This window comes from Acomys minous (assembly GCF_964271855.1).
Source record: "Acomys minous genome assembly, chromosome: 10".
In the NCBI taxonomy this organism is placed as follows: Eukaryota; Metazoa; Chordata; class Mammalia; order Rodentia; family Muridae; genus Acomys; species Acomys minous.
Window position 1 is genome coordinate 67,249,884 of NC_140491.1, and position 13,142 is coordinate 67,263,025.

The 13,142-nt window shown below is 49.3% G+C and overlaps 1 protein-coding gene across 17 annotated transcripts in view; it reads left to right on the forward strand.

Annotated features, from left to right (window-relative positions):
- RAPGEF1 (Rap guanine nucleotide exchange factor 1) overlaps positions 1-13,142 on the forward strand; it is a 122,413-nt gene that overhangs the window by 69,485 nt on the left and 39,786 nt on the right. For 12 of the 17 annotated variants that reach the window (XM_084798591.1, XM_084798593.1, XM_084798596.1 and 9 more), the window contains 5 exons: positions 783-939; positions 10,535-10,623; positions 11,132-11,284; positions 11,744-11,864; positions 12,207-12,390. In XM_084798591.1, the coding sequence (XP_084654717.1) occupies positions 783-939; positions 10,535-10,623; positions 11,132-11,284; positions 11,744-11,864; positions 12,207-12,390 (704 nt within the window). Of the gene's footprint in view, positions 1-782; positions 940-10,534; positions 10,624-11,131; positions 11,285-11,716; positions 11,865-12,206; positions 12,391-13,142 lie in introns of all 17 variants that reach the window. The other 5 variants (XM_084798580.1, XM_084798589.1, XM_084798594.1 and 2 more) reach the window with 1 other exon arrangement.

The following is a 13,142-nucleotide window of genomic DNA, read 5'->3' on the forward strand; positions in this document are numbered from 1 at the left end:
ACAAAATCCACTGTTTGGGGGCAGTGACAGGAGGATCACTGGGGCTTGCTGGCCCCTAGCCTAGCCCCAGTTTCACTGAGAAACTGTCTCAAAGAAATAAGGAGAAGCGTGACAGAACAGGACATAGGAGTCCTTCTCCCATCTCTATGCACACACTCACACATAGGCACACTCCGTGTACACACATGCTTATATAATACACACACACACACACACACACACACACACATAACAAAAAGGCTAGATTGGACCAGATTTCAACAGATTGGAATATAAACCTCCATTGAGTGTAGGAAGAAAAGATCTGTGTTAAAGGAATCATTGAGGCCAGCAAGATGGTTCTATGGGTAAAGGTACTTATCCAAGCCTGTCAGCCTCAGTTCTATTCTCAGGACATTCGTGGTAGAAAGAAAGAACCCACACCTTCAGGTTGTCTTCACACACACACACACACACATACACAGTATAATTTCAAAAAAATGTTTAAGACAAATCAACTGGGGCACAGTAGTACTTAACTATTATTTTAACACCCAAGAGGCTGAGGCAGAAGAGTTAAAGTCAAGTCAAGACTAGTCTTGACCGAAGAGCAAGACCCTGTGTCAAAAAAACAAAGCAAAACAAAACAAAACAATCATGAATTTTATTAAAAGAAATGTCCGCTGACCACTAGAAATGTCCGCTGACCACTAAGATGCTTGCCCTGCCTGTGTGCTCTCTGGGTATGAGGGTCATGATGCAGATCAGTTTTTAATGCTCTTTTAACCCTCTCCTCCCTGTAGCTCAGCCCTCTCCTCCTGCTATAGCAGAGTATACCAGAGCCTCGCCAACCTCATCCGATGGTCTGACCAGGTGATGCTAGAGGGTGTGAACTCAGAAGATAAAGAGATGGTGACGACTGTGAAGGGGGTCATCAAAGCTGTGCTGGATGGAGTGAAGGTAATGGCAGGTTCCAGGCAGCCCTAATCAGGGGCAGCCAGCCTGCTAGAACCTAAGATCTTGATTTCTTTTTTTTTTTTTTAGACCATATACTGGGGTGAATAATTTCCAAAAGCTGTGGTAATGGGCCAGTTCTGTCTAGTAATTACTTCACTCACGGGCTTCGCTCTCAGAGACCATCGGCCCTTCCTGCATCTGGTGTTCAGTCCTCTGGGCCATGTGTCCCAGGTGTGGCAGAGAACGTGCACCAGCTTGATGCAGTGGAGATTGAACTGGCTTTTAGCAAAACCCTTAGTATATCAACCATTGCCTTTTCATGTCATAGGAACATCTAGGATTCTGGGTAGAAAAGCAAGGTTGAGTGGTTGAAACCGAATGTACTTGCTCTCTATGGTGTGTTCCATATGTTTACTATCTGGGGCATTGCAAATAGCCTCATGGGTGATTAGGAGGTGCAATTGGAGTGCAAAGTGAAGGCTGGAATTGGGGCCCAGAAGCCAACTAGAATATAAATCCTAGTAGGTGAGAAGCAAACATGAGTGGAGGGCACGAAGTGGCAAGGGCTTTCCTGTGGGCAGGAGAAGCTGTTCTAAGAGGCCTTATTTTGTGGTGCAAAGAGGTGGCCTAGGGTCTTCTGCTTTGAATCCCAAGTTCATAACTCTGAGTAGTCTGTGGGCTTGGGCAGTTTACTATCTTAGTTTATCTTGATGATGCCCATAAACATAACCACATGCAGATGTGCGGCAGTGCCCTGTGTTGTAGCATTACAGGGTTAGATCAGTCAATTTGGGATGCTTTACAACAACGCCTGGAATACGCTAAGCATTCATTGCTGTTTGTTATTAATTATGTGGTGCTAAATGCATGCTTTATAGATGTGGCTTAGGAAAGCTATGTCCAGCCAGATGTGGTGGTACATGCCTTTAATCCCAGCACTCTGGGATGCAGAGGCAAGTGTCTCTGAATTCTGGGCCAGCCTGGTCTACAAAACCAGTCCACGACAGTCAAGGCTACACAGAGAAACCCTGTCTTGAAAAAACAAAACCAAAAAGAAAAGCTGCGTCCTTTTTTGGTTTTTCGAGACAGGGTTTCTCTGTGTAGCCTTGGCTATCCTGGACTCACTTTGTAGACCAGGCTGGCCTCCAGCTCACAGAGATCCACCTGCCTCTCCCTTCCTAGTGCTGGGATTAAAGGCGTGCACCAGCACACCCGGCCTAGCTGTGTTCCGTTTATAGACCCTCAATCCAAAATTATAACTGCACTATTTAGCCAAGGTTAGTCAGGCTACTAGGTTCCTGAAACATATGTTCTTTAGAAGCTCTGAAAAACAGAACAGAGGCTCCTCGAGTGGTTTAAACTAAATTACAGAGAAAAGGCCACAGAGGCATTGCTTGGTGAGAGAAATCACTACCAAGTGGGCTGTTAGCTAAAACCCCAGCACCTTTAACATAAAGAGAGGTTGCTGTGTGGACAGGGAACTTAGGGTTCACTTTGGGGAGGAGATATGACAGGCTAGCATCAAGCATCTCCTCTGACTGCTTCCACGCTCTCTCGTCACAGAGCAGGCCGACTGTATCACCAGTGTTAACCAATGAGGCTGGTGGGTGTTGACCGTAGTAAAGTTTGGGTACAGTCAGTTTCCTCTCAGTTCTTACTACAGCTCCTTTCAGCCAGTCGTTGGTCAGTGTGAGACATGACCTTCCCAGAGTTCTGGCCGAGCTCTGGCTCACACACCCTTGCTGCTCTTGTCCCCACCTCTGGAAGTCAAAATTATTTTCCAGGTGACATTGTTTAGATTTTCTTCCACCATATTGATGTTGATGAAATGTCATAACAGTTAGAACAGCTGAAACAAGAGATCAGGGTTCCACAGGCCTTCAGGGCACTCCAGAGTGGGTGTTCTTCATGGAATCATGACAGTGTGGCTGTGCTGCGTGGAAGAAGGGATGTTTGAATGAAAAATTGCTGGTGATGTGGCCTCGGGGGATGGGAGCACGAGTGTGCGTGTACACACACACACACACACACACACACACACACACACACACACACACACACACACGTACAGCTTGTGGAACTTGAACTTGCCAGCGCTTGAGAGCAAATAACTTTTTGCCACCATTTTTTAAAAGTAGTTTAGCCAGAACAGGGGTGAAGAGAAGGCCCAGCAATGTGGAGAGCAGAGCCAGGAGACTGCCAGCCGCTCTCAGGCCAGCAAGCCGTGAGCACACAGCCTCAGGACAGGAGTAACCAGACAGAACAGACTCTGAAAAGTTGTCCTCTACCCTTCACACACCTGACCATGCAGGCGAGCATGCACACGAGTGCAGACACATGCACAAACGCACGAGGACATGTACAGATACTTTAGCCAGAACAAAGATCCAGGAGGTGAGAGGCTGTTTGGTTTTGTCTTGTTTATTATTAAGCATTTAAGGAGAGCCTCGTGTGTGCCTGTGGTGTAACAGGGCTGCACAGTGATGAGTGACAGCGATACAGGCCCTGGCCTTGGGGGCTTCTAGTTCTGACAAATAAAAGTCCACAGTTACACCGAGGGATACCACATGCCACAGCAGTATACATTCTAATGCAGGGACATGGAGATCAGAGAAGCATCCCTACAGAGAGGCGGCTCAGCTGGCCTCTCCATGGAAGCTTCTAGAGGGTGTCAGTCACAGAGTGAGTCTGGTCACCATGGGCTCTGTGATTCATATCTTACAGTAATAGCAAACAACTAATGGGGGCTCTTTTACACTGCCCAGCTCTGTCCTTGTAGCAGCCCTCTGACGTAGGCACCTTCACTGCTGGGCCAACCAAGATTGAGGCAAGCTATAGTCGGTGGCAGGCACATGATTCTCACACTAAGTGCCTGCTGGAGCGTGCAAGGCACAAATGCTGTAGCAGGCTGTCTTCATCCCACTTGGTGGAGAGCAGCCGCTGCATTCCTGCTGAATGACTCACCCCACCCCTTAAGGAGCTCATTCACTTGTTAAATGGAATTTAGGGGGCGGAGAGGTAAGACTGAGATTATTTTGGTATTGTTCCTACATGAGCACTGTCATTTGCATGTAAATCTTCATATAGAAGCCACTCGTTAGCTGTGTAACTTTGGACAGGTGACTCCTGAGAGTCTTTAGGTTCTAAATACCCTGAATGTGTGTGGGGAGGTAAGATCCTGCTTATGAGGTGCCTAGCAGGTGGGGTGCGCACTGTTTACCCTGGAAACCTTCACCAGCTTAGGCCACATTTGCTAGTCTTGAACAGGAACTTTGGCGTCCTCTAGGGCAGCGCACAAGCTTCAGATCTTGGGGCCTGTGCCAGTTATATGCCCACTTTTCTTCTGACCTCACACATAACACCTTTTACCCTTGGAGATGCCAGACCTCCCTGCCTGCCTCTGTATCCCCAGCCTCCTGCCACTCATATAGACTAAAATTTTATAATTCAAGATAATAGTAAGGGCAGGAAGGATGGTTCAGTGGCTAAGAGCACTTCTGTTCTTCCCAAGGACCCAAGGTCTGTTCTTAAGCATCCATATCAGGTGGCTCACTCCTAACTCCAACTCAAATGGACCTGACACCCTTTTCTCAACCTCTGTGCATCCAGACATGAACACTGACACACACAGAAAAAAAATTTAATACCTTCTTCCACTGAAAGCCTTGGGGAAGCCATGTGGAGACTCACGGTTTTGTCACTTTACTGTCACTTCCCAGAACTGGGCTTGCATGGCAGACTCAGGGATGTTTTTTAACTATAGCAGGTAGGCCAGAAAACTCAAACAAGCAGGTTTTAAAGATAGAACTTATGTGGTTGTAAGATGGTTTAGCAGCGAAGGGTGCTTGCCGCCAAACCTGACCTGATCTGACCCTCAGAACCCACCCAGTGGAAAGAGAGAACCGGCTCCCTGGAGCTGCCCTCTGACTTCCACATGAGAACCATGGCACATGCGCATGCATGCACACGATAGATAGATAGATGGATGCGTGTGTACAGCAACATCCTAACGCTACAGGAGATGGAGACAGACAATTCTGGTTGCTTGCTGATGGTTTAGCCTCGCAGGCAAGTTCCCAATCCAAGAGGAGACCCTACCTCAAAAAGTGAGGTGGAGAGCAAATAGCCTCTGGCCTCCACACAAGACACAAAAATAGAATGTTATGTTTCATATGTAAAATTCAGAGGTAAACAGATTTCCTCAGGGTGGTTAGGGATGCTCCTAACTCACTTTCCTGCTGTCATTAACACAGATCCTACAGTGATTCAGAGTAGCTGCTTTCTCTCCAGTTACCATGGCTACATTTCAGACCAGGAAAAGAAAGTTACCTTCTCCTTTTAAGGAGGCTTCTTAGAGCTCCTCATAGAATTTCTCTTACATTTTATTGGCCAGAGTTGCGTCAAGTCCCACCAGTCGTCCCCCCCCCCCCCCCCCCGACACCTGTGCATGGCCAGTATGGTCTCCTTTCCTTATTCACTGGCTCCTCAGATTCAGGATGCAAATCCTGAGTGACACCTCCTTCCTAGAACCTCCACATGCCAATTAGAGCAGGGCGTGCTTGTTCCAGAAGGGTCAGGTGACAAATACTTTAAGCCTTTCAGCCTACAATCTGTTGTACATTCCTTGTTTGGTGCTTTTATTGTTTGACAGCCCTACCTTGAGAGCTTTCTAGAAACAAGTCCTGGGCTGGTTTTTGGCCTTTAGGGTGTGGTTTGCAATTTTTAGAGATTTGCTTTTTAAAATCCAGGACCTGGATAGAGCGAGTGTGCAGCAGCAGATGGGTGACTCCTTCTCGAAACTTTGGGGCTTTGGTTTATTTAAAATTTTTATTTTGGTTTATGTGTATGTGTGCCTACATGTGTGTATGTGTGCCACATGTGTGCAGTGCCCACAGAGGCCAGAGGGGGCATCAGGTCCCCTGGAACCAGAGTTACAGGCAGTTGTACGCTCCCGAGATGGGTGCTGGGAACCTGCATCCTCTACAAGGACAGCCAGTGCCCTTAACCACGGAGCCATCTCTCCATCGTTTTGTTCATTTAAAAGATTTAAAAACTTATTTTAGGGTTACTGCTCCTGAAAGTCAGCAGTGTAGGATTTGTCAGCCGCACCCTCGTGGTGCTGCTCAGAGAGCCCCTTTGCCCCTTGGATCCCTGTAAAGCTGGAGGCCAGAGCCCTCTCAGCTTGTTGGTGGAGGAAGGAAGCTTCCTAAACAGCACTGTGCTTCCACTATGCCCTTGATGAGAGCAGTAACTGTTGGTTGTGACTACCGTGCCCCAGAGTTTTCAGGCTCTGACAGGTAAGGTGATTTCTCCTGACAATTTCCATCAAGAGCCAGAATGAATCTGAAAGAGAAACTGCCCCTTGTGGCTGTTACACAAAGCTTGGTGCCTTCCTTATATGTACAGTTTTCACAGTTAACAGTGCTTCCTAGCATCCTCTGCCCTTGGGTTACTAGTTTTAAAATGTTTTGTAGCTCAGGCCGGGTAGAGTGGCACATGCCTGTAATCCCAGCACTCTGGGAAGCAGAGACAGGTGGATCTCTGTGAGTTTGAGGGCAGCCTGGTTTGCAGAGTGAGTTCAGGACAGCCAGGGCTACACAGAGAAACCCTGCCTGGGGGTAAAACAACAAGTATGCAGCTCCCTGGCTGTCGCTGCTTCCCAGTGACAGTATAGTACCTAAAGTCCCTTGTTCTAGGCCTGTGTGAGGAATGCCAGTCATTGCCCATCTCCACCTGTGCCTGCTGTGCCAAGCCCTGTGCTGCTTGGCTGTGTGTGCACTGAGAACACTTCCTCCGCTCGCCGCTCTCACCGACACTTTAGGTCTGGGCAGAGAACGGTCCTTGTTGTCTCCAGTATAAGTCACTCTGAAGCTGGCCATGGTGGCACACACCTCCAATCCAGCACTCAGGTGGCAGAGGCAGGAGAATCTCTGAATATAAGGCCAGGCTGGTCTACATAGAAAGCTCTAGAACAGCCAGGAATACATAGACCCTGTCTGTCTCAAAAATGCAAAGCAAAACAACAAGTCACTCTGGGGCAGGACACTCCTGTGATCATGTCCTGTAGCTTCTGCCGCAGGAGTCCATCCCCACCCCCACAGGCCAGTGTGTTCCTCACTTGTCAGTCCAGACCTCACCCTCTCCCAAAGTTTGTGAAGAACTAGATGGTGGCACTGAGCCTTGTAGCACCACACCCAGAGAGTAATGGGGTGATAGGAGGGTCTGAGGTGGAATGAAAGGCCCAGGCTGCAGCTGGGGTCCTTCCAGGGGAGTGGTCCCCAATGTGAGAACCCAGGGAACACTACCCACCATGCTGTCCTTGGGGTTCTTTGTGTCATCCTCAGGAGAAAGTAGAGAGGAAGGTGGGACCGGGATGTTCAGACTTAGAGCTGTGGGCCGACTTGTTAAAGTCATTTATTTAAGCATTCCCGTCTCTGCAGTCATGGTCAATAGGAATAAAATGAGCATGGAAGCAAAGTTCCATGTTCTTAGGGAACTCTTTTCCATATATAATTTGTGGCTTTTGAAACTGATTTTCAGTGAACTGAATGTTGGTCTCATGTGTAGCTGTTGGCAGAAGAGTCTAGAGCTACCTTTTCTAACTTACCTTTTAATGTGGGACTCTAACTACTGAGAAGACCTGTCTCAAGAAACACGGCCTTCCAGAGATTTGACTTTCCTCAAGGTAGTGAGCACCAGGGTATTGGAAGTGCCTACGTAGAAGAGGTTTCCAGAGCATTCTGTGTGTGATCGTTAAGGCAAGTTGAGACCAAAGCCCTTCTGTTTGGGCAGGAAAGTTGGCAGAGAAAGAAAAGCTGCCCGCCCCTTTGCCAGCCCCTGCTGTGTCATGGTGTGGTCTTGAATTTCAGAGCACCCTTGCATGTGTGAGCTTGTCATCCCAGAATCCTTTAGCTATCCATTGCTCGTTAGTTGAGGTCACAGCTGCCATTCCAGGAGGACAGCATCTCACCCAGCCTGCTCCTACGTTAGGAGGAACTGGAATTTGTTCTGTGTCAGCAAATACAAATATGCAGACTTCTCTGCATTCCTTCGTCCTGCTTGCTGGAGTGAGTTTGCCTTAGCATGGCCACACATGTCTGCATTCCCAGTACTCACGAGACTGAGGCAGAAGGATTGAGAGTTCAAGGCCAGCCCAAGCTACATGAATATGAACCTGAAGGTGGGGTTCCAAGTTACTTGGGTCTGATGCTTTGGTCCCAGCCAAGGCTGTGGGGCTTTCAGGGTGAGCTGTCTTTGCCACTCCTGACGTTCCTCCTGGCAGTGGGTAAGGAGACAGCTTCCCTCTGCCTGCTTTCTCTTTCCATCCCTCTCTCGTCTTGAGTTCTGAATTGTAGGGACTAGCAGAAGGCCCTCTTCCTGGGCTAGCCTCAAGCTCCCAAAGATCTTATTTCCCATATGGCTCCAAGAACAGCCTGGGGTGAGCCTGGGTCTGCTTCCATGGACCATGGTTTTGGGGGAGGCAGTTTTCTCAGAAGTACTCTATGTCTGTTAGAAATTTTAGAAGATACAATAAATAAATAAATAAATAAATAAATAAATAAATAAATAATATAAAAGAAGGGGTTTTTATCTTGCTTCCAAATTTTACAGTGTACCCCACCAAAGCAAGTAGGACTTTTCTGTGCCCAGTATTCCTAGTGTTCCACCATCTTTCCATGCTGTGACCCAGGTTCCCGCTGTGACTTTATTCTTACTGATTGTAGAGAGCCCCCTTGATGGGTTCTGTCATGGCTGCATACTTGGTACTTGTGGCCAGTGTTTAGACTGTTGAACAGTTTGCCTGTGATGATAGCCTCCCTAGCTGAGCTTTTCATATAGCCATGACATTTTCCTCAGACAGAATTTTCCTAACAGATACTTGAGGCTTTTGATACATACTAGTAGGTCATCCACTGAACACTGTCAGCTGCCTGCAGTGATGCCTCGTTCTCCCTGGCGCCACCCTGCCCCGCCCTGCCCCGCCCTGCCCTGTGTCTGCTGCCATCAAACTCGAGAGGCTCTCGTGACCGTGACATCCTTCCCGTTTGTGAAATTCCTCTTTAATATTTCTTTTTACATGTTTATCTTTTTTCCTAGTTTTTGTGTTGTCAAAGGAACCTATTTTGGGAGATGCTAGTTCTTAGTCTCTGGTCAGTGAGACACGGCTAGGTTACCCACCTCTGCTTCCTTAGAGGAAATGCGGGATCTCATGCCTACAGCCCATCACCAAAAGCCATCAGCAGAGAGCAGTGAGAAGATTGTGTATAGCAGTATACTAGAACACTGTTCAGCAGCGAAAAGGACCAACCCAGGCTCCCCAAATGTGGCAGCTCGTGTGGTCACCAGAGTGCAGGAAAATGAGGGGGCTGCAGGTACAGAATTTTGTCCCAAAGTTGACTGTTAAGGATTGCACATGTCCTCGCACACTTAGAGTAGGTGAAGTTCATGGTATGTGAACTCTATGTGCACAACGGTTTTGAAAAATCAAGCTGCAGTGATGGCTCATTCTGTAATTCCCACAGTCATGACCAGAGGTCAGCTCCTAGAATGCAAAAGGCCAGGTGTGGTGGCCATAACTCTAATCCTAGCACTAGGGAGCTAGGACACAGCTTGATCCCTGGCATTCTCTGGCCTCACCTACTTAGTCATCTTCAGGTGCCAGTGAGAGACCCTGTCTCAAAACAACACCCAAGGCCAACATCCATCTCTACCCGCACATGTGAGCGTACAGCCATAGGTATGTCACACACATACACACACTCACATGCCTGTGACCAAAAGAGGGAATATGGACACAGAAATGTACACAGCAGTTCTGTTTCTGTGGATTCCATGGGACAGCCAGAGTAATGTGTACCACACAGTCCTGTGCCCATGCTAGGAGACCACAGTAACCCAGAGCAGAGAAGAGTGCTGGGCCAGTGGATGGGAAGAGCAGCGGAGATGGACGTGCTCTTCGTGCCCCAGGTGGCGCTCATGCCGAGAGGAGGAGCATAGCATGCACCTGGGGAAAAGTTGGGTCCCTCACTCTGGGTGAATGTGTCCCAGCTGAGTTAGTATACTCCTGATCTGCCCTCTTTTTCTGCTATTTCAAAGTACCATTTTTTCTTTTCTTTCAAAACCATCCCTCTGCTGAGTTGCATAAGCCTTGTCCATTGACAAGGTTCCCAGGCAGCTCACGGGGGCTCCAGTTCCTGCCTCAGCTAAGCAAGTGCACATTGGCAAAATACTAAAAGCCAGAAAACAGATGGCTGAGCGCACCTGTGTGCATAACACGACAGCTTTAGGGAGGCACAAACATCTCCTGCCCCCTCCCCAGACTGCAGAGGAATACAAGTACGCAATGGCCTACTCATCTAGAGAGCCGGACCTGCCGTTTCCCCTTTCTAGAGGAAGTGCATGACGCGGTTGAAACTTTGCAGTGTGCTGTAATGATATTTTTAGAGGGGAAGAAGCACACTAGGACCTGTGCAGATTACCCTGTGTGTGAACATGTGTGGACACAAAAGTGGGGCTCAGAAGCCCCACCCTTTGCTAAAGATGCAGTGGCCTAACCCTCCCCCTCTGTTTTGTCCCCTCTCTCTCTCTTGGAGCGCAGGAACTAGTGAGGCTAACCATTGAGAAGCAGGGACGGCCATCACCAACAAGCCCAGTGAAGCCCAGCTCCCCAGCCAGCAAGCCTGACGGGTAAGTCTGGGCAGAGCCCTGAGGTCCCAGTGGGACCAGGTACACACTTTGGGACTGAGCCCACACTTGACAAAGGTTGGGAGGCAGGTGGGCAGTGAGGGGAATGGAGAGGCTGTGGGCAGCCCTGGTCCCTTTCCAGTGATGAGTTCTGGTGAGTGCCAGGTAGCCTGCCTCTACCTGCCCAAGTACTGGGATTACAGGTGTACACCACCAGGCCTGGTGGGTTTTGTTTTTGTTTTTGTTTTTTTAATAGTAACTCAGTCAATGGGATGTTGAAAACTCCAAAGCCAGTAGAGTAGTGTTTTGCTGAGGGACGACCTTGTGGGCAACCTTACTATTTTGCACTGGTTTCAAGTACTGGCCCATGTTAAATATACTTGGTAGCTGGTCAGTGGTGGAAATCCACGGAGGCCCAGGGCTCCTCAGGCCCATCATCTCTTTAGTCCCCGTCACGCTCAGTGGCTACTTGCACTCTGTGTGTGATCCCTAGTTCTTTCCATCGTTCCAGCCAGCCCGAGCTCCCTCTGACAGACCGAGAAATGGAGATCCTGAACAAGACGACAGGTGTGTCACCATCCACTGAACTGCTCCCAGACTCCACTAGTGAAGAGGTTGCGCCCCCCAAGCCCCCTTTACCTGGAATCCGGGTGGTTGATAACAGGTAATTGTAAACTCTTTAAGGGGATTTTTTTTCCCTAGTGCTTCCCTATTTATGACCCAGTGTGGGGAGGAGATAGTAGACTGAACAAAAAGGATAAAGGGTGCTTGGGTATGACATAAGACGTCAGTCTCTTAAATGCTCTGGTGGCTTGGCACTGTTAGGAAAGACTGTCTCTGAAGGTGGCCAGGCTCTGGCCCTGGGCCCTCACAGGCTCTGTGCTCTTACAGCTTGCCTTAGGTCTCTATCCAGTGAAAGCGGGCATGGTTTACTGTGGAAGAAAAAGAACCTTTTTGGTTCCGGTCTTCTGGCATTAGTAGAGTGATTGGCAAGAGAACAGGAGGCAGGTAACGGGTGGAGATTAGGTGTGGCAAGAGCTTCACTCATGTCCCGTTGCCTGAAACCATCTGAAGCACTCTTGTTTGCCATGTACAGCTTGCCTGCATGTTCTGTCTCTTCTAGTCCACCAGCACTGCCGCCCAAGAAGAGGCAGTCAGCTCCATCCCCTACCCGAGTGGCTGTGGTAGCCCCTATGAGCCGAGCTACCAGCGGCTCCAGTTTGCCTGTTGGAATCAACAGGCAGGTAATGCACTCCTGTTCTCTTTTGGAATTGGGGTTTGAATGTAGAGTCCTAAAGCTGAGTCACCTGGTAGTCTTTACACCCACTATTAGTCACATCTATAACCACCACCACCACCACCACCCCCCGTCCCCCATCCCCCCGTCCCCCACCCGCCCCATCCCCTGTGACATAGGCAGTAGACTAACCTTGGACATCTCCCAAGGACACGCCTACTCCTCCAGCTCCTTCCCTGCCTCATCCTGATCCTGCAGTGACATCAGAGAGGCCTCTGAGCTAGGCAGGGATTTCTGAGTCTGCTGCCTCCCACCAGGATGACTGAAGTTGCTTTTCATTCTTCCCAAGGACTTTGATGTTGACTGTTACACCCAGAGGCGCCTGTCGGGAGGCAGCCGCTCCTGCGGTGGTGAGTCTCCTCGCCTGTCCCCCTGCAGCAGCACCGGCAAGCTCAGCCGGTCAGACGAGCAGCTGTCCTCCCTAGACAGGGATAGCGGGCAGTGCTCGAGGAACACAAGCTGTGAAACACTAGGTAAGCCATCGCAGCCTTCCTCCTTCTTCTAAGGTTCCCCGGGCTCCTTCAGTTCTGGCCCTGAGTCAGCCTCAGTTTCCCCATATGCAAAATGAAGATGCTATCTGCTCTGGAAGAGCCTGAAAAGTCTATGAAGTAACAGGGCAGTCACACGGCAGGTAGCCTGGCAGTGGACAGCTGTCTCAGCCCACACGCTTGCTTCTGTGTGGGAGGGAGCTCCCCAGGGTGTCGACAGAGCTTGAAAGCATCAAATAGCCCCCCTACATGGTCAGACACCACTGACCAAGGTTGCAGGACCAATTGGCAGGAGCTTGCCGGTACCAGCTTGCTTGTGTCCTGGGAACTAGATCCTTCTCCCTCCTAAGAAGTTGTCCTAAGCACAAAGGAGGGCTTGCTGACCAGGCTCCTGTCTGAGGGGCTGACCTGCAAAGAGTTAGCTGCTGGTAGTCTGGAGCCACTGTTGGAGTCACTAGTGGGGTGAGGGGCATTGCCCTGAAGAGATAGCCTGTGGCTAGTGAAGGTCACCTATGGGTGTTGGTGCATGGACAGACTCTGAGGCCAAGGCCATGCTGTTTCTTAGGTACCGTAAAAAAGGAGCAGAAGAGGGTGCTTGGGAGGCAGAGGTAGAAGGATTTTTAGGAGCTTCAGGCCAGCCTGGTCTATAGAGAATTTCAAGCCAGCCAGGGCTACATAGTCCATGTCTCAAAGACAAACAAAAAAAAGTAGGGAATGACCCAGCGGTTAAGAGCACT